The sequence below is a fragment of the Poecilia mexicana genome, unplaced genomic scaffold, assembly GCF_051168715.1.
Source record: "Poecilia mexicana isolate PSO_F unplaced genomic scaffold, ASM5116871v1 scaffold_5, whole genome shotgun sequence".
Classification (NCBI taxonomy): Eukaryota; Metazoa; Chordata; class Actinopteri; order Cyprinodontiformes; family Poeciliidae; genus Poecilia; species Poecilia mexicana.
In genome coordinates, this window is record NW_028263374.1 from 926,750 (window position 1) to 948,750 (window position 22,001).

General features: G+C 37.7%; 1 protein-coding gene and 1 long non-coding RNA gene across 2 annotated transcripts in view; one reads left to right on the forward strand and one right to left on the reverse strand.

Moving 5' to 3' along the window:
• The first annotated feature begins 936 nt into the window (after positions 1 to 936).
• The window catches only part of LOC106908855 (contactin-4-like), a 69,138-nt gene continuing 48,073 nt past the window's right edge, over positions 937 to 22,001 (forward strand). Inside the window, exons 1-4 of the mRNA XM_088005959.1 lie at positions 937 to 1,202; positions 14,476 to 14,599; positions 16,940 to 17,115; positions 20,122 to 20,217. Of these exons, the coding sequence (XP_087862085.1) occupies positions 1,019 to 1,202; positions 14,476 to 14,599; positions 16,940 to 17,115; positions 20,122 to 20,217 (580 nt within the window). The 5' untranslated portion in view covers positions 937 to 1,018. The remainder of the gene's footprint in view (positions 1,203 to 14,475; positions 14,600 to 16,939; positions 17,116 to 20,121; positions 20,218 to 22,001) is intronic.
• LOC148159567 (uncharacterized) lies at positions 12,112 to 13,753 on the reverse strand. The gene is made up of 2 exons (XR_015762799.1): positions 13,379 to 13,753; positions 12,112 to 13,141 (listed from the first exon to the last, which is right to left on the reverse strand). It is a non-coding gene; the product is annotated as an uncharacterized LOC148159567 (long non-coding RNA).

Sequence of the window (22,001 nt, forward strand, 5' to 3'; positions counted from 1 at the left end):
ATGACACCGTCATAAACATGACATAACACCTGTCATGAACATCAATAAGCCTTCATGAATATTTATGACTGTTGTCATAAAGCGTCATTCGGTAAATTATGACACTTTTAATACAAAGTTGACATTATTCAAAATGTCTTTGTTATGACAACTTGACATTAACGAAGAAATCATTACTGATATAAATTTGTTATAAAAGTATTACTGATTGCACTTTAAAAATTAGGTAACTTTATGTTATTAAAGGTAAAGTTTAAACAGTAATGATTTCTTGGTAAATGTCAAGTTGTCATAACAAAGACATTTTGAATAATGTCAACTTTGTATTAAAAGTGTCATTATTTACCGAATGACACTTTATGACAACAGTCATAAATATTCATGAAGACTTATTGATGTTCATGACAGGTGTCATGTTTATGACAGTGTCATGACAGACTTATTCAACCCCCTTCAAATAAAATGTTACCAATTCTGTTTACTTGTACTTAATAATTTTACTTTAGGTACATTTTATATGGGAAATTTACTTTTGACCCTTAAGTACAATAAATGTCGGATACTTTAACACTTTTACTAAAGTAAGTAAGTAAGAGACTTTAACTTTTACCAAGGCAAATTTATGGTAAGATACAGGTACTTTCAGTGAAGTATCACTTTGAGGTACTTTAAACAACACTGTGTATAATCACCACTAATCACTGTCTTCTACGATCTGACCAGCTAACAATTTTCAGAGATTAAACACTTCCTGCAGCAGGATCCTGCTAATCTGTTGCTGCTTCTGCTTTGTTTTTGTCCTCCACGTGCTCTGTGGAGATAGTGAAGCTGCAGTATGCACCACATATCAGCTCCCACAGTATCGTATCAGCTGCTAGCTCAGCGCACAGCATGAGATCCTAGCCCGGGTTATTTGGTTGAATGAATTATTAATAGCGCACCGATTTTTCACAGCTTACTGCCTTTTACACATTCTCTTTTTTTTTCCTGAAGTCGCAGATTCCGATTGCATCTCGTAATGTTCACAGAGCTCATGTGGTCTATTTTCCTCTTTCTTTTTTCACAGTTCCAAACAAAGGGAGTGTTTGCCCATGAAGTGTTCTTCACTGTCTGTCAGAACAGGAATCTTTCACCTTGGAAAATGAAGATGTTGTTGCCATGGGAACTCTTAATCCTTCTGTCACTCAAAGAGTGCCTTGCCGGTAAGATGCCAAGACAAGTCTCCTTTCATGACATGGATGATATGCATACGTCTTTCAGAGAGAGAGAGTTTGCCTTGTTTTCCCTCACCTGTGTCTGGTTTATCATTTCTTACGGAGAGCTGATAGTGAACTCAAATAGAAGCATTCTTTTCTATTTGCTTGTATATCTGTGCAGATCCTACACCTACTTTGAGGGGGGGAAAGCGCAAAACATCTTAGATCTGATTGAAATTCAGCTTTGGTAGCGTATCATTTCTGAACCAGTGCGGTGCATTCTGGGTGTAGGAAAGTTTTCAAATTCACTTGTGGAGATGTTGGGTTTCTTTAGCTCTCAGTGCCAGTCAGAGATTTATATGTTACATATATACCACTCACAAAAAGTTAGGGTTGTTTGGTTTTCTTGCTGTTCTCTAAGAAGGAGCTTAAAGGGGTAGTATTAAGCAAACTCGACTTTTTTTAGCTTTACATTGTGTCATAATGTTATTTCTTCATCAGAAACATATCTGGAGTCTTACATTGATTCTTTCATGGTTGCTTGAGAAATCCTTTAATCTCTATGGCAACCATTCAGCTGTACAAAACACCTAGGTGAACCTAGATCTGCCTTCAAGGCGAAGCTCTTCCTCAGAGCTGCAGTTTACAAGCTTCTGAGCTTTCGCCTCACAGAGCAGCTCTCTCCTGAAATCACCACACTCAGCTCCATCAGACTAGCCAGCAGCAATTAGCAAACACCTGTAGAACTGCATTCAGATGACTGCAGTTCAGCAAACAACTGTCAATTGAAATCACATGGGCTGAAGCAAGGAAACACATAAAACATGCAGGACAGTGTGCCTTGAGGGCCAGGTTTGGGAAACACACCTCACCACTCAACCAGGGCCAAGGAGCATTTACACTGGATGAGGGACCAGTGGAGCATTTACACTGGATGAGGGACCAGTGGAGCATTTACACTGGATGAGGGACCAGTGGAGCATTTACACTGGATGAGGGACCAGTGGAGCATTTACACTGGATGAGGGACCAGTGGAGCATTTACACTGGATGAGGGACCAGTGGAGCATTTACACTGGATGAGGGACCAGTGGGCACTCGGTGCTGATGAAAGTCTAGTCACATTGCGTAGAAATGATGGCCGTCAAAGATGTTGGAGATGCTTTTTGCATCAACCACTGTTGTCACCAGATGATCATTTGGTGGGAGTTTTACAATGTTGACAAGTGTATCTAGTCAATACAGAACTGCCCTGGTACAATGACAAGCCCATGCTTCCTCATTGACATCAGGAATCCAGTCATTTTGGCCCTGCATGAACAACACAGACCTAATATCTCCTTCATCATGGTCGCACCATGATGGAACGAAAGAGGGAACGAAAAGGAGGAAAGTTTGCAGCTTTCCTCCTTTTTACACACTTGCACAACAAACAAATCCACTCACTCAGTTTAACGCTCATGTATTTATTTGGAGCATGCAGGGGATGCTGTTGAGCTACCTCTGAGAGACAAAGAGACCAGCACCAGACTCTAGTTTCTCAAATACCTGCATGAGTTATTGTGAAGGCTTTCCACTCCCTCTAAGAGCTCTCTGGGGTAACTTGGAGATTTACAACCAGCAGCCAGATTTGAGGGATATAATGTGTACCCAGATCAAGCCGACCGTTTACAAGTCATCACGCAAATATACACTGAAATTCATACAGCATATGGAGCCGGCTCTATTGCTTTGTTATTTATGCCTCTGTTTCAATTGATTTAGCATCCTGTCTCAAGTCAGCACTTCCACCGGGGTGTATCATGAAGCGTGCAGATACAGAGCAGAGAGAGCAGAGGCCAGTGCTCTTCATCATATTCTGCAAGTAGTGTTGTGTTCAAAATGATAGCAGTGTATTTAAAAAAAAGTGAGAAAAGCTCAATATCCTTATAACTGTTTTTATTTCAATATTAAGGGATGTGTTGAGAACTATAGAACATTCAATTCCAAAGTGAAAAACATGGCAGAACCGTAATCACACTTATTTCGCGCCATGAAAAAAAAGGAATATTAGGATGGTTTGAGAAATGGCAGCATCCACATTTTTCTCTGTAAAACCAAACATTTACTGCATACTCTGAAAAACCATGAAGATTTTTGCTTTCCTGTAAATCACTGAACTATTTAGTTGCGTAAATTACAAAAAAAAAAAAAAAACAATCCCACCTTAACTGCATGACATCGATCTTGTTGGTCTGGAACCAAGATGTAGCTTGTCTACTTCTGGGCTTTGGTTAGCTTGTTGCAACATCACTTTAAAGGCCATTTCCTCTTTAGAAAACTAACAACATGATGTGTTTGGCATCATGTTGTCAGATTAATATCAGATCAACTATTTTGATGTAGTTAATCTGACCCATTACCTGTTTTCTTTTGTCCATCATCTCTTTCTGGTTTTGGTTTTGAAGCAGTTAAGGTCATTTTAACTAAAATACCCAAACATTTTCTGAAAAACTTAATATCTACACGCCATACTAAAAAATTTGCTCATACTCAGGTGTGAGAGTGTGTGTGAATGACTGTAGTGTGAAACACTTTGGGATTTTCTGGTCCGATATACAAGTACGGAGCCAATCACCATTTTGCCTATTAATGCAAATACCACAATTGCAAAATTGTGTTCTTCAGAGTTAGCAGAATACTTTCAAAGATTTGCGTACATTTATAATGAATCCACAGCTTATGATGGGTCTGTTGGTATTCTCTTACTCAACTATATATGGTAGTAAATTATGTACTATGTGAAAATGTTACCAAAAACAAACGATCTAGTTAGTGCACACAATGCCTTTGAGTTTCCTTTTACATGCATTCTCATGAAATGTAATTAGGTGTAATGTGTAATGGATGTACACTCACTTGTAGCAGTGGTCAGTCGGGTCGGAGTGTTTACTGAGCAGGGTTGTTCTCAGGCAGATAAACGAAGCTCCCAATGTTTTCCCCTGGAGAAATAACCCAGCTTTTAAGGGTTCATTAATTTGTTTAATTTAAAGGACATTCCAAGCAGGGCAGAATCTGAAACGCCTCCCTCGGAGACGAGAAAGAGGGGAAATGAGGCCCTTACCTGAGGCAAAGACTCCCACTCTCATTAGGATGATCATAATGATGACAACGTGGGAGGGAACACTCTTTGTCCTAGTCAAGGTTAGAGATGTGTATCGGGAAAAGGAGAAAAAAAATAGAAAAACATCTCATCTTTCATCGTCTCAAGTGAACAAAGAGAAAATTAACATTTTTTCCAAGCAGCAGGGTTGTGCAGCTTGGCTCGTGACACGCCGTGTCTGAGGAAATGGAGGGTGTGCACCAGTGCGTGGCTGCATGTGAGAGTGCATCTGCTAAAAAAAAGTTTCACGGGAGTAATTAGTGCACCATCAGTTAATTACTCCTGTGTATTGATAGTTTGGCAGACACAACCAAAACAATGAGCTTTACAGAGAACACACCCACGCACGCACAGACTATAGACAGCAGTTCTGCTCTAATTAGATTAAAACCATTCGAGAAACCCTACTCTGAATACTTAAGCTCTTATGTAAACATCTTCTGAAAACTATCCTCCTTACATAATAAAAAAAAGATGAATCGGAGCATAAATCAGTGAGGGTTGAGTTGCTTAGTAATATTTTAGACCATTAAAAATATTGTATTGATTGAATTTGCTCTGTTTTTATTTTCTGTTTTCTGTCTCCACTTACAATTCCTTGCAAAAAAATCTTGAACTTTCTTCCTCATTTTGACACTTTGCAACTGCAAATTGCTGTTTATTTTTCTGTGATTTAATGTAGCAGACCAACACAAAATTATTTATCAGTAGCAATCTGAAAATTCTTTTCTTTCATATCCCCAAAAAATGTACACACTTGCGTTAACGGCGCAGCTAATTTTTAGCTATGCACCCTAGCGTTTTTACCGTCTTAGAAAACACTTAGTGCAGTTACCTTCTCCCAAATTAATTACTCCAGATAAATTATAAAGCTTGGCCATCTATTTACTTGGTGATCCTATAAATTTCAAGTTGAGTGAAGTTTGACATCTTGACTATTGACTGTTGAGATTTCTTCAAGTAGCGAGCTGTTTATATTCATGCTGTTATTTTGAAGTGGGTGAATACACTATCTCTGTTTCGTCTCCTCATGTTCTCCACCCGTGTTGCGGTACAGCAAATGGCATTTATTCTGTACCCAGAATGACTCGCTGTTCTAAAGTAAACAGTTTAAAATGTTGACTGTGTTTTCTAACCAAAGTTAATTAGTCTAAATCAGCAAGAGACTTAGCAAAACTCAACAACTATAAAACTAAACTCTGGAGTGAAAGAATCAAAGAATCACTTCCTGAAGTGCAAACAGTACAAGTAGGAGTGCAATAACAAATTTGATCCTGTTGAGGGCGGTATACTATGTTGTCAAATTGTCATTGATGCATGGTGCAATCAATATGGTTGAACTTAGCACTTCATTACTAGCTTTTGGTAAATACCAGGTTCATACAGCATGTTAGTGGAGCTAATGTTCTTGGATGATGCTTCAGGGTTATGCAACTAACTTTTTAGTTAGCAGTGCCCACCACTGATGAAAAGCGAGACAGACTACAAATTTCTATTAACTTTGGACTGTAGATTTTAAAAATGTCCTTCCTCACGTTTCACTCCAAGCCCCTAATAACAGTGAAAGTAGAACTCCTTCCTGCGGGTCTGTTCCTTCTTTCTCGGCTGTTACATATTCCAGTTTTCTTGGGAAAGTCTCAGAAGACATTCTCACCTACATTTGAAGTTTACTCTCTGCTTGCTGCCTTTTTGAGGTCTCTTAACAGATGTTTTCCTGTGTTTAAGACTCGGCGTTAGCAGCGCTGAAGGACAGGGAGATATTTTCCCTGAAGCTGCCGCAGAGTTTTCTTGGCTCTGCGTTTCACTGTTCAGCTGGAAGTTGAACATTTGCTCCAGTCTCAGGTGGATTTAATGCTACGACAGGTTTTGTTTAAGGAGCTCCCCTGTATTAGGCTGCAGTCAGTCCATCCGTCCCTCCCTCCCCCAACCCTGAGTTAGTCTTGAAGCAGTCCCTGTCGATTCAACCTTATTTCATTTCAGAGTGCTTTAATATTAGAACATTGTGCACGTGGGACCATTCAGAGTCTAAAAATAAATAAATAAAAGGTTGACCACAGAGATGTTGTGGGAAACCTCTGAGACAACTTTTGATTTTGTTGATTGGTTTTGTCCCTTACAACTAGTGTTTTTTTCTATCCTCTGTGAGATATTAAAGCTTCAAATACAATTTTTTTTGTCTTCATATCCTATTTGCAATAGCTGGGCTCTTGGTAACATCTGTAAAATTGAAAGTTGCATTAATGACACCCTGACTCCTATATAGAGTTTCACAACAAAGATCATTAGAACTTTTAGAACTGCTACTGCGACAACAGCACTTCAATAGTTTATTGAGATGAGATGGGGCCATCACCATACCTTCTTTCTTAGTTATTCTGCAGTAGATTTGCTGCTGTGTTTCGGGGTCATTGTCCTTTCTCGGCTGTTGGACAGATGTTCTGAAATTTGTATCAAGAATAATATAGAATGAAGCTTTATTGTCACCCATTGGGACCATTCATTTGTACCACCAGCAGCCACTGCATGCAAATTCACACTGATAGAAATATAAATATGGAGAAAAAGAAAAGAGACTGTGCAGTGAGGGCAAATTTATGACACAAGGAAAAGAAAAAGCGGCACAGTTTTACCTGTGTTTATCAAGAGGCAGTTCTCAAGGCACCAGTCCATAAAGTCTGGAGTCAACTATCTGTACTCTCAACCGTCTCCAACTGTAATGAGGTCAACTATGTCAGAGTCACAGAACTTCTGAAGACAGCAGTGTGGGAGAAGTCTGCATTTTAGAGAGTGAAAAGGAAAGGTGTCAGTACAGATCCCTGCGGGACTCCTTTCCTGCAGACCACCCTGTTGGAGACACAGCCATGTGTCCTCACATACTGCCGGCACCCAGTGGGGTAGTCTGGTTGTCATACACACTTTAACAAACCTTTTGTTCTGCAGAGTATCCACAAACAGATTTAGTTTAGTTCAGTTTAGTCTCATCTGTCCAAAGAACTGTTGAAAGTCACTCAGATACAACTTTGCAAACTTTGCTGCTATACATTTCCAGTAAGTCTTTCTCCAGGCAACTCCTCCAAGAAAGCTGTACTTGTTCATTCTTTTTTTTTAACTGTACTGTGATGAACTTTAAAATTCAACATGCTAACTGAGGCCTGTAAATGCAGAGATGGAGCTCTTGGGTTTTTGGCACTTAATATAGAAATTCATGTTCTGACCTGGAGGTCAATTTGCACTGATGACCACCGTGAGGAAGAAATGTGACTGTCTGAGAATGTTGTCCACTTGTGAATGTAATATTTAATAATGGATTTCAGGTGGTTTGGAAATGGTGTTATGACAATTCTCAGATACTCAGAAAAGACTCGCTTCTCTGGGGTTCACTGTGGAAAAATAAACAATGAGGGTTTTTTTCAGAAACAGGGGAATTAGAATTTTAGAAATTTTAAAGAGAAGACCGTTCTTATTACAACATGAAATCTAAAATCCTGGAATTGAGATTTGGATGTGGAAGACATCAAACAACAATTGTATTACTATTAATGGTTGATTAAAATTGTTAATGAAGTTCATTACAGCATCTGTAATGACTTGATTACAATCAATTGCATCTTAATCAAAAACCATACATTAACAAAGCAACATTTTCAATTCAAAACCCCTATTTGCTGCTAAATTATTGTATGAATAGACAAAGCTTTACTGATAGGCTTACTCCTTTTAACACAGCGTAGACCAGAGGTTCCCAAACTGTGGGGCGCGCCCCCTAGGGGGGGCGCCGTGTCATTGCAGGGGGGACGGGGGAAGCCGTCTGGATGAAAAAATCAAAAACAAAACATGAACACTGTATGCGCTGGGTTTTTACCTTAGAATGGCCAACTCTCTGTTATTCCTATGTCAATTTGATACAGTAGAGGCTTCCACACTTCCCATATTTGTGTCCTCTGTCACTTTTATCAGCAGTTAAAACTGTTTAATCCATTGTTAACATGTTGTAACCTGTTTTTCCGAGCCGCCTTTAAACGCAACATGAGCGCTACGACGCTCGCGCTGGGTTTCCACCTGTGAAGGAGACCTGCTGCTGCTGTGCGGAGCTATGTAGGTTTGTGTTAGAATCACGGCAGCAAACCAGCAAAACACAAAGAACTTTTCACAGTTTTTCCCTCCAAACTAACCGACTGAGTTGAGTAAAGCTGTTGGATGCAGGTAATGTTAGCTAAAAGATGACTAGCTAATATCAATACAGAACCTTAAGGTTAACAAGTACCTTGTAGGCTACCGATGTTGGTGTCTATTTTCAGCTACGTGCATTCATTTTGCCCCCCAAAAAGCCCCCCCCACACACACACACACACCCCACACGCGTCGTTTCAACCAGACAGCCATTTGTAATCTATAGGGGAGGCGCAGAAAATGTTTGGAAACCACTGAGGGGGCGCAGAAGAAAATGTTCGGGAACCACTGGCGTAGACACTGAAATACTCTTTTCCAGTGTCCAATTGGATCGCTTTTTGAAAGAAAAATTAATTCCTAGTGGGGCAAGAGATGCGGCTTTGTCTATTTGTCTATAGACCCTTTTCACATGACGTCACACAACCTCCGTTTTGGCTCGAAGCTGTGTATCCTTAGTTCCGGTGTACATAGTAAGTAACGATAAAGTGGTCTATTTCATATATGTAAAATGGACACATATATATCTATATATATCTATATAGAGACATATATATAGAAAGAGAGATTTATATATATATATATATATATATATATATATATATATATATATATATATCTGACAGCATATGTTGATCAGACAGAACACCGGAGCATGGAGTTTACACAGTCTCTAAAACATTTGCCTAAAATAAGATTTGAAGATAGCTCACGATTTGCAAACCAATTTTCTCTGACAACAAAATCTAAATTAGACAAAGGCTAGAAATTCTTCACCGAACAATACCTGTTTGACTATGAAGGTAGGTAGTTTTGTTTTGCGTAACCGTTAGCTTAGCATTAGTGAATTTTGTTAGCTAGCTAACTACATGACATAACTGTTCCTTAACCAGAACTTTTTACTGTTTTTGAACTATAACGTTTTAGGCTCTAATCTTGATCAGATTCTTAAATTATAGACTGGAGTTGCCACTCATCCCATAAAATAGGGGTTTGTTTGTTATAAGCAGAGATGTCCGGTGCCGCCGCTGCTTTGTAATGCTTTCCTCTAATCGGACCACTTTTTCCGGTGACGAATAATCTAACGAGCTCGTATTTCAAATCCAGTAATCAGATTAAAGTTATTTTTATGTCCTTTATTTTCCATTAATACAGAAAATGAACCTCTAAACGTTACATCACTGACAGGCGGCGGTGCATATGTTTCCTAACTGTGGCTAAAGCTGCTGCTAGCTGGTTTACTCATGATCGGAGGCTGGTTGGAGAATGGTAAATTGACAATGACTAATAACGGTTATCTAACACGTAAACACTGTTTTATAAAACACAGAAAGTGAACCTCTAAACGTTACATCACTGACAGGCGGCGGTGTATATGTTTCCTAACTGTGGCTAAAGCTGCTGCTAGCTGGTTTACTCATGATCGGAGGCTGGTTGGAGAATGGTAAATTGACAATGACTAATAACGGTTATCTAACACGTAAACACTGTTTTATAAAACAGTGTGAAAAGGGTCTATAGACCCTTTTCACAGTGACGTCAGACAATGGCCGCCATAACTCAAACCTGGGTATCTTTACTTCCGGTGTGATTTTGCCTTGGGAACCAAGCTGAAAAATTCCCGCATTCTCATAATCTTAAGGATATAATAAAAGGTAAGTTTAATAATAACAGCATTTAAGTGTTAGATAGCTGTTATTAATCATTGTAAAATCACCATTCTCTAACTGTGTATAAAATAAACAGCCTCCGATCGGAGAGTAAACCACCTAGCAGCAGCTTTAGCCACATTTAGAAAAAAATATACTCTCTGTCAGTGCTGTAACGTTTAGAGGTTCACTTTCTGTGTTTTATAAAACAGTGTTTACGTGTTAGATAACCGTTATTAGTCATTGTCAATTTACCATTCTCCAACAAGCCTCCGATCATGAGTAAACCAGCTAGCAGCAGCTTTAGCCACAGTTAGGAAACATATACACCGCCGCCTGTCAGTGATGTAACGTTTAGAGGTTCATTTTCTGTATTAATGGAAAATAAAGGACATAAAAATAACTTTAATCTGATTACTGGATTTGAAATACGAGCTCGTTAGATTATTCGTTACCGGAAAAAGTGGTCCGATTAGAGGAAGACATTACAAAGAAGCGGCGGGACCGGACATCTCTGCTTATAACAAACAAACCCCTATTTTATGGGATGAGTGGCAACTCCAGTCTATAATTTAAGAATCTGATCAAGATTAGAGCCTAAAACGTTATAGTTCAAAAACAGTAAAAAGTTCTGGTTAAGGAACAGTTATGTCACGTAGTTAGCTAGCTAACAAAATTCACTAATGCTAAACTAATGGTTACGCAAAACAAAAATACCTACCTTCATAGTCAAACAGGTATTGTTCGGTGAAGAATTTCTAGCCTTTGTCTAATTTAGATTTTATTGTCAGAGAAAATTGGTTTGCAAATCGTGATCTATCTTCAAATCTTATTTTAGGCAAATGTTTTAGAGACTGTGTAAACTCCATGCTCCGGTGTTCTGTCTGATCAACATATGCTGTCAGATATATACATATATATATATAAATATCTAAATCTCTCTTTCTATATATATGTCTCTATATAGATATACATAGATATATATGTGTCCATTTTACATATATATATATATGAAATAGACCACTTTATCGTTACTTACTATGTACACCGGAACTAAGGATACACAGCTTCGAGCCAAAACGGAGGTTGTGTGACGTCATGTGAAAAGGGTCTATAGAGCTTTGGAGTTGACGTCACAGGATATGACGTTTTCGTCGCTCGGCGCCATGTCTGGGGTCCACAGACCAAAACAAATTATTCAGAACACCGGTGTTTTCATTGTATTACCAACCGCAGTAAAGTTGTTTTCAAGTTGGATACTGGATAAACCGAGCTCCACGGAGTAAGAGACGTTCAGCTCAAGGTTGATCCGATTTATGAACGCTAATTTCGGCCAGCTGTTCTTAAGTCTCTCCACAAGCGCTCGGAGTTTCACATTGCTGCTGTCAATTTCCGAACACTCCTGTGCATAAATGCTTTGTCTTGTGACCAACTGATACCAAAAAGTGGACATTCATGCTATTACACGAGGCACACCATCTTCTATTAAAATTTTAAGTCATATTCAATAATTTTAATATTAAATGTTTTCTTCAGTAGCTTCCAAATTGTGTCCCATTAACTCAATCTGCTTGAAATTGTTCTAGATTGTATAGATGAGGCACACTCACCTTTATTACATTTGAACACCTTTTATATATTTTTTAGCTATTTCTGCAGTCAAAATTTTTTATTTTTCTTAGCTTGTAGGTCATGTAACCTATTAACTCAAAATCTGTGTACAATTATTCTATTAAACTATAGATTAGGCATATTTTTATTCCATTTTGACCCCTTTTTTAACCAGAATTATATTTTAAAAAAAAAGAAAATTCATAAAATGTATTACCTCAGATGATCATCACTTGTTACCCGTAATGTTCAATTGCATAAAATTCTAGGCCAGGATCTATGTCATTACATGTTCACTTACCTGAAATATGTTAAATACAACAAATATTTATTAAAGTGTGGTCTATTTCATAAAATTTGTCACCTTTATTGTTTAATTACACATTAAATGTTTAAAGATGGGCTCTTTCATCTGGTTTGTGTCATGATGTGGCGGTGGACACAAATGCAGCAGGCAGTGGACTTACTTTATGTGGATGTAGAAACAAGGCTGATCTAACAATAAGAACTAAGGAACACAGAGCAAGAGAAACTAGAAGATCTAAACAAAGAAATAACCCAACTAGAATGACACAGAAAGATACAGACTCAGACATGGAACAATAACTGAACCTATGGTGATCAAATTAAGAAATAAACATTACTAGAAACCCTGCAGGGAGGCTGAAATAAGAAATAACTAGAAGGATAAAATAGAATAGTCATTAAAGAAGGCTTGACATGGACTCAGACAAACAAGGAAAAGCAATAATATTATTCTAACTACACTAAATACCATGAACCACTTAAGTGAATTGAAACACAAAGTTAATAAAATGAAAAGCAAAACAAACCCAAAAACCCAGTGTCTTGACAGATGTCTGATTATATAATTGTTTACTTTAATCACATAAAATATTTATTTAAAAATATAATCTCATTACCTGAATATTTAAATATCAAATTGTTACTTAAAATGTGATTCTTTTCTTCACGTTTACATGCAACTTGAAGTGCTTGAATCAAACGATTCATGAATGTTTAATACATTAAATTATTAAATGAGAGAACAGCCATTTCCAACTGTATTTCAACACAAATGGTTCCTGTTCCTCTTCAGAGTCTGCAGCCTTGCTGAGCTCCTCTCCTGGGGTTCCTTCCTCCTCAGCCTCTCCAACTTGTTCCTCTTCTGTTGCCTCTGCTACTGTGTTTTCATTATTTACCTCTTCTGGGGTAAATAATGAAATCAGTCTCAGTAACCTGTTGATGGTTTTGCTGTATCGCCTCTTTAATTGACGCCCATGTCGGTCCGATGTTGTGGCGTTTACCTCAGTGACCCACATTCAGCACTGGACCCCAGTCAGGATTGAGCTCATCCATTTCATACGTCGGTTTGCCTTTAAGAGGACATATCAGAACACATCGCTATTAAAGCTGTAAATTTGATAACACTAGTAAAATAGTTTACTTCACAATAATGTAATAACCTCGATGTCCACTGACAAAACTCGGACTATGCTACATAAACAATATTAGCCCGAGCTAAACAACAGAAACTGAACGTAAGAACACTCGGACAAAATCATAGAACAACATTATGACACAAAACCAACAAAGCAAATTTAGACACTCACCAGAAAGGAAATGTCTGGAGGAAACTTGTAGGTATCTGGGGATTTTGGAGAACGTGATATCAAGACGTGTCACCGCTGATACCAGGACATTCGTCTTCTTTTCGTTAGCACCGATAGCTTAGCCTCCTCACGTTGTTTCCAAGCAGGATAATAGTGAAACCAAAGTCCGTCTTATATCCTTTTACCGTTTCAGTCGTGTGATCGGACATTACAGACAATAACGTAGCAAGTTCGTACCATAGCTAAATTATTTTAAGTAACTTGGATTGAAAAACTCTGCGAGACTGTTTTTTTTTATACTGCGAGACTGTTGTCTATGGACCCCTAAGATGGCGCTGATACCCCTCCGACTAGAGCAGTGACGTCACGCTCCAAAGCTCTATAGTTGTCATTCGTGGATGTCAGTTGTGTGTCAGATTTACAAGTGTTCCAGAAACATGCAGATACAAAGGTTCCGCCTGGAAACCTTATATGTAAAAAAAAAAAATAATAATTGCATTAAAATCTTTAATGCAATTAAACCTTTTTTATTAATTAATCAAAATTAACATCTTAGAGTCCAATTAATATTCTTATTTTCCTAGAGGTATTGTTTTAAAAGATAATTATCAGTAAAACTATTTAGTTTTTTTCCCCTCAAAAAACCTTTTAAACTTTAAGTTTTCTTCATTTTTATCTTTGGTTTAAAGTAATGCACTCTGAATCATGACAGCACAGAGTCTACTCAAAATAAGCATTCATATTATTAGAGATTTTATTGGTATAAAACATTCTAAGCACAAATGGAGCATAATAAGTAGGCTCCATCAGCTGCAGACTGTGCAGAATGGGCCGAGAGACCAATGTGATGCAGGGTTATCTTCTGTTAATTGCTCTCTCATCGCAATGTGACATCTGCATCGTGACATGATGGTTTATTAAATGCACAATGTACTCAGAGAGCCACCTTGGAAGTTAATTATAATAGGTGTGGAATTTACATACAGCTTCCAGAGTGCTGAGTGATTCCTCTTTGCATTAATATGTTGTCACTTGTTCCACTTCATGGTACAGCTAATGTTTTATTCATTTATTTATTTATTTTATTTATGATGCAGAGAACGCCCGCCATGGTCCTGTCTTCACTCAGGAGCCGAGTGACAGTATTTTCCCCATGAGCTCCGGCGACAAGCTGGTGTTCATTAACTGCAAAGCGAAGGGTAACCCACCTCCACACTATAGGTATGTACTTTGTTTTAGCTGCAGGTTAATGTGGCTATCACAATGAAAAGTAGTGTTTCATTAGAAAAAGAAAAAAAAAACTGTTTCATTTTATTACTACTATATGTGTTTTGGCCTATTTTTAAATAATGGTTTCCAGGCACATTATGAGTGTCATGGAATATATGAGTGATAATACAATGATTTTCCAGCATTAACACGAAATATTTACATAAAGATTTGGAATTATGACAAACTTATTTTTGTGTAATTCAAAAAGGCAACAATTATTTATATTGCTGCTATTTCTACTGAAATTTTGAAATATAGACATAAGCAACTGTCACACTTCATAGGTTTCCATTAGAAATGGAGAAGATAAGCATAAACATCCATATCTGTGTTCATAATGGTCATTTTTAAACATGTCAGTATCAGTCTAAGTGAAATTTTTATAACTGATATTTCCATCTTGCTGTTTGTGAGAAATATACAGTGTGTGTATATAGCAGCTTTGAATATCTGTTCTTAGACCAAAGGAGCAATAATAATCCAGATGTTGATATTTTTTCATATGGGTGCATCCCTGTCTGCCAAGTGTGCATTCAAAATGCATTACTTGGCTGTAAATATTAGAAAATGAAGCAGATTTTGAAGTGCTCATGTACTGAATAGTCCATTTATATAGTAGGACGTAAACATCAGTGTAAACATCAGTGCTGAACTGCGTCAGGACAGAATTCGCCATTTGCCTTGAAATCTCTGTTTGATTGTATTTCTACAGATATAGTAGAACAATAAACGTCTGCATAATTCAACAGCAGCTTTAAAGTAGATAAGTTTTACAGAATATTACCTTTTGTTTGTAGATTTATGTTTTATTAAACAGGAGATTAAAAAACTGATTTTAGCTAATTAGTCAGACTATCTGCTCAATGAGAACCTGCAGTCAGATACTTAAAGGGACAGTATTATGTAAAATCAGCTTTTGTTTTTTTGCTTTACATCATGCTATACTGTAATGTTAGTCCCTCGTCAAAAACCTACCTGCAACTCCTCCACTCAGCTCCTTCAGACTAGCCAACTGCAATTAGCAAACACCTGGTCTAATTGCTCATTATAAGAGCTTCTTCTCAGTTCAATGCTGGTAAAAACATTATTAAAAGGATAACCTCTCAAACCTGAATATTTCTGAAAGTAAAAGTGAGATTTTGGCTTGCTTAGTACAAGATCTGTGTGTGCTTGATTATTGGGCAACTATTAGTGTGCAGAATTAATATGCAACTGAATTAAACCGAAAACTTTCTCATCTCACTTGTTTATTGTCATTTGTTAAAGTGAGAATAATAAACATAGAACTCAAACTTGACAAACATTTCTGACATTTAAAAAATAAATCAGTGACCAATATATCCATCCTTCTTTTCATTAACAATTATAAGCCTTCCATTTATGGAGTCTGTCAGGTTCTTGATCTGTTGACGATCAACTTTTTGTGCAGCAGTAACCATAGCGTTCCTGGTAGCTTCACGTTTGATTCTTCTCAAATCTTTGGCAGTTAATTTGTCTTTTTGTCTCAACATGTTTCTTGCGACCCTGTTGACTATTTGCAGCAAAACATTTGATGGTTCTGTGATCACACCACAACATCTTAGCAATTTTCAAGTGCTGTATCCTCTGAAAGACTTTTCAGTCTCTTAAATCTCTTTTTTCCCCATTTTGCCTGAGGAAAAGAAGCTGCCTAATAATTCTGCACACCTTGATATAGGATGTTGATCTCATAGGCCCCACCATCCCACACCAGCTGATATGTTTATATTCAACAAGCATCCAAGTTTATACAACTTGGAGTTGGAAAATATGCATAAAAATGATGATACGATCGAAACTAAAACTTGTCTAATAATTTTTCACACAGTGTGCAGCATTTTTATAGTAGCTTTTAAAGTTACTTGATTATATTATGTCACTGTGACTGTAAAACACATAATGCTGCCCCTTTAATAAACATGTTGCCCATTGCTTACCCACTCATCCTAAAAACAGTTCATTAATAATTAATATAAAACAGTATTAGTTTCCACAGTATTAGTTTTGCAGCAGAAAACATAAACTAAATAGCTAAATTTATGGGAGCGCTCTGTCAGCCATCTGACCGTCAGTCACCCTAATCCTATCAACATCTGGAGACAACTCTGCCATATCTTAACAAAAATCATGTTAGTAGTTTTGAAACTTTTAAAAAATCTGGGTATATGTGGATGCGACTAACGAACCCCATTCATATTCGTGATAAGAGCTGATCATCGGTTTTCTAACGTGAAAATCAATGATGTACCGGTGGCACATCTGATGTCATAGGTGGAAAGTGGATGGGAGGGCCATAGACTCCAGCTCGGACCAGAGCTACAGCCTTGTTGAAGGTAACCTGCTGATAAGTAATCCTCATTTTATCAATCACGGAGGCGTCTATCAGTGCATCGCCACCAACGCGTTTGGAACCATTGTCAGCAGGGAAGCAAAAGTCCAGTTTGCATGTGAGTATTCTTTCTGAACCACCAATTTTTTTTTTTTTTTTTTTTTTTTTTTTACTAATTTTTCAGGTGGTTGTTAAACTTAATGAGCATATTGGTAAGAATTATCCCCAAAATACAAAAATATATGTATAAATAAATAAAAAATGCTCAGCATAGATACCCAGAAACACAAACACCTCCAATGATAGACTAACATACTAAAGCTGAGATGCAACATCTTAGTAATAAAATAATAAGCTTAGCATAAAAAAGAAAATGAATCATGAAGTATCTGTAAACAAAAATGCTTAGTTATGCAAATGGAAATTAAAGAGCTTGTTCTTATTTGTTGTTTCTGTTGCTTGGTTTATTTATTTTACACTTAAAATGTCTTACACTTCCAGTGTTTAATGTTCTTTGGAATTTAAAGTTTATTGATCTTGAGAATGTGTTCTTGCATTTTTATGCCATTACCATCATATAATTTGAAAATGGCCTCAAAACATCAATGTTATCATTTATCGGAATAACTTCTGAAACAATTTATTGTCCGGTAGAATTTATCATGACCGGCCTAACTGTTGAACCAGCAGTTAGCTTGTTACCACAGATAGATTGACTTTGTAAAATGACTGAAACCATGAAGTGAAAGGAAATGATCTGGTGGAACTCAGGTTTTTCGCAACTTTGCTGATTTTTCTGTGGAACGCTGAATTATTATCCTCATCCTCAAGTATTTTTCTTTCTGTTCATTACTGCTGTGGTTCTATTGCTGTGCTAGTACCAATACAGAGTAAACAGAGATACAACTAAGGAAAAGTTCTGTGTGGATCAATAAGTGACAGTAAAGGCAAACCCATTGTATTTACTGACTGCTGTTAGCTTTATAGGAAATAGTCATTTTGCAGTTTCCTGTAAAGCAAAAGTCTCATTTAATAATGTCGATTCTGGTGTGTTTCCAGCAGTCTGTGACACGGATTCACCTGGAACAGAAGCTGGAAGTTCACATTTGCTTCTTCATCCTCTATCAGAAAGGAACAATCTAATAAACTCTTATCTTGACTTCCAGGAAATTTGCCACTGCTGCTTATTGTTTCTTGAAGGAAGGACAATAATGACATGTGTGATCCTTCACTTTTTATCTCACGTCAACATCAGATAACATTCAGCATCAAAATAACTATATATATTTATATATCTATATATCCTGTTAGGATGAAATACTGTTGTAGCTGAAGGTTTTTCTGATGCAGATTGTGATGTTAGTGTTTTTATATTTTTGACATATTATATAGTTCACCCCATCGGATGTTTTACACTTTTTATCGCTTTTATAAATCAATCACAAAATTTGGCTTTTTTTGACAAAATAATGTACAAAAAGATACCTGTAATGTCAAAATGACAATGAAGTAAAAATAATAACATAAAATAAGTGATTGCAAGAATATTTGCCCCTTCGAGGCAGTACGTTAGAGATTCACCTCTGGCTGCTATCACAGCAGCCAGTTTCTTAAAATCCTTTTAAGCATAAAGAAACATGTTTTTTAGTGTACAAGGGATAAACTGCTTAGGATAATTTGGGTTTTAAATTCAAACACAAATATAAAAGTGGCTGTAGTTCAGTAGTCAGATAACTTAAGAAAACAGTTTGAATTCTTTTCTCCTTTTTATTCTATTGAGGGGGGAAACGTGCATCAAAAGGCCCAGTCAAATCAACAATACATAGGAAAAGCAAAAAAATAAATAAAATAAAGACTGTCAAACTGAGATTTTTGCTGTTTTGTTGATCCAAATCTTTGTTGAATTACCACAGATTTCTTCTCTAAATGGGGAACTCATTGTTTTACTTCCTCACAGTTGTGTGTAATAGGAGATGGAAGGGCTTGCCTTCATTTCAGGAGGAGTTTTAATTAGCTGAGCTCTGATTTGACCCACACTGATATTTGCGTGACCTCTCCAGAGACCAGTTGGTATTTTTTAGGATTGATATGTCTTCCTGCTATTTATTCTGTCGTACTGCAGACAGCGGTGTTTAATTAAAGGTGAAAGCCTGACTGCAGCGTCCTTGGCCCGATCTCCTTCAGGTGTGGGACAAACTGGTGTTGGTGTTTTCCTGTAGGGGGGATGCTGTCGTCCCACCATTTCTGAATTTCTTCCTTGTATCTGCTGAAGACAAGTGAGAGTTGGTAGTGATCCACAGCTTTCTCACTGACCTGTCTGCTGGAGAAACACAGCATGGAACACGCTCCATTAGTTTGTTCACTAACGTTCTCTAACAAACCCTTAAAGCCTCAGAGCAACTCCAGTTACACTGTCAAATATTAACAGCAATAATTTTGGTTATTTAGCTAGCAAAATATTTAGTTTACCAGCTAAATATATAACTCCAAACTAAATATTTAGTTTGAAAGCTAGATATTTTGTTTGAAGCTGAATATGTCTGTTAGCAAGATGAGAATTTAGTTAGTGAGCTAAATTGAGTTACCAAACTAAATATTTAGCCAGCTAAATAACCCAAATTTTTTAGTCTGTCACTAAATATTTAGCTTCAGGCTAAATATTTGGCTATATACTTATCTTTCTAACTAAATATTTAGTTTGTAAAATAAATGTTCAGCTTAACTTAAAATTTAGCTTGTTGACTAAATATTTAGTGTGAAACTGACATTTTTAAATGACCATTTTAAAAATCTGACTCATTTTTCCCCTCTGACAGGCTGAATAACATAAATGATTGCTCCAGGTTTTTGACTGTGTAACTTTAGAAACAATCACCACATAGTGATGTAATTATGTGGGTGACTTCTGAATGTGAATATGTCCTTTTCATATTTTTATGAGCAAAACAACTTCCACACCATGTATCATTTTCTGTCCACTTCACTCTACTTTGTGTCAACTATTGGCAGTGACATACTGATGTGCATAACATGAGCAGGCTTGAATATTTTTGCAGGGCACCTTATGCTGAGGTGTGCTTTAGCAATAACCTGATGATGTTTTTTCTTTTCTCATCCCCAACAGTTCTGCAGAACTTCAGCCAGAAGCCAAGGAACACAGTGACAGTGAGAGAGGGTCAAGCCGTGGTTCTCCTCTGCGGCCCGCCGCCACACTACGGAGGTACTGAACTCCCGACTATTACTCTCCTCAATTGTCTTCCAGCTTCACACTGCTGCTTGCCTGTGTTCCTCAGTCTGCTGCTTATTGTCCTCCAGCAATAATGTCGGGATTCTGTTTGTTTCTTTTTGTTTTGGAGCCCGACCCACTGGCGTTTGGCGCCGCCGGAGTTCTCATGGTGTCTAACCTGCCACTGCGCCTTGCCCAGACCCCTCTGACTTCCTGCATTTGTAGTTCACAGCCTTACACTTCTTAACCTCGAACTCGCTTTTCCTGCCCATATGATCTGTGGACGTCCTGCCATCTAGAAAGCTCCATCTCATCCAACTGTCATGTATGTTGTGAGTTTTTTGCAAACAGGTTATCTGCTGGGTAGTACCAGCGTCTGGTGGCGGGAGCATTCATCCCAGTGGCTCAGCTGTGTGTCGGCTCATGCGTCTGGGTGCTGCTGATTAGTGGGCCCTCACAGGGGTCGGCGCTCCCACAGCTATTCGGAGCCCGGCGGCGCAATTTCACGCCTCCTCAGCAAACTTCTCTCCCGCTCTTTCCTTTCCTTTTTTTTTTTTTATGAGGGTTTGAATCATTAAAAAAACCCCATTTAATCCAGGATTACAGTAAACATTTTCCTAGCAAACATTTATGTAGCAGATTAGAGATGATCTAGCAGATGAAATGATTAATCAATTTTTGAAATAATCAATTAACTAGAATAATCACAATCAATAAATAATGGATTAATCACAATTAATCAATTCTTGAAATAATTGTCAATAATTGTAGTAGTTGATTAATTGATTAATTGATGTGATTAATTGTTAACTGGAGTATACACTCAAATAAAGGTTGTTTATTTGAGTGTATATTTAAAGCAGTAATTCATCCAAAACGGTACAAAAATGATAGATTTTGCATTTAAGATGACATCTTTGTCTGTAAATTATCTTTTAGCTAAAACTCTTCTAAAGTGGCATCAGTTTTAGCTTCACCTGGTTCAGATTTACTTTAGGAATGTTATGTTATTTTATTTTAGGCAATAAAATGCTTAGTATTTAAAAAGGGAATTGAATTATCCGCTCTCTGTTTCCAACCCAGTCCTGCGGCCGTGTGAAATTCCACACATTAGCAGGTTTTGTTGCCCTCTGATTCCTTCCTTCCACCCCTTCGCCCTTTGAATACCCCCACCTCTTTAGTTTTCACCCTTAAAAGGATCATGGTCACACACTTGATGGGATTTTCACAGGGTGATAATGCTAGCTTGAGGTGTTTCAGCACCGGAATGTGTTGCTGCATCATTTTTGGTGATATCACAGCTGCCTCGACGCACGTCGAAGCGATTCTCGAGGAAATCTACAATGCGCCTTATTAAAGGAGAATTCATGTGAAGCTTATCTGAACAATCAATACCTAAGTGGCCTTAAAGGAGCGGCGCTGAGAGCTGAACTCTGTCGGAGCACGTGGGATTATGTGCCTGGAAGTCCTCTGTTGCTGTGGGACTGCGGCTCTTAAACAGAGCCGGTCTCTGATAGTCCCTAATCATGAAAGGTCTGGCAGTTCATGCCCCGACTTTCCTTGTAATGATTTCGAATCACAGTTTTTTCCCCTCAAGGAAGCGAATGGAACTTTTTAGCAGCTGCCAAGTGAGACAGACTGAGAGCAGAATGCTATTGGTGTGATAAGGGAGGGCGGCAGAAATGGCTAAATACCTTCGACACCCCCTGCAGACTTAAACTCCCTTCTTCCTCTTCTCTGTTGAAGTATTTGACTGCACACCTCGACTCTAATGTGCT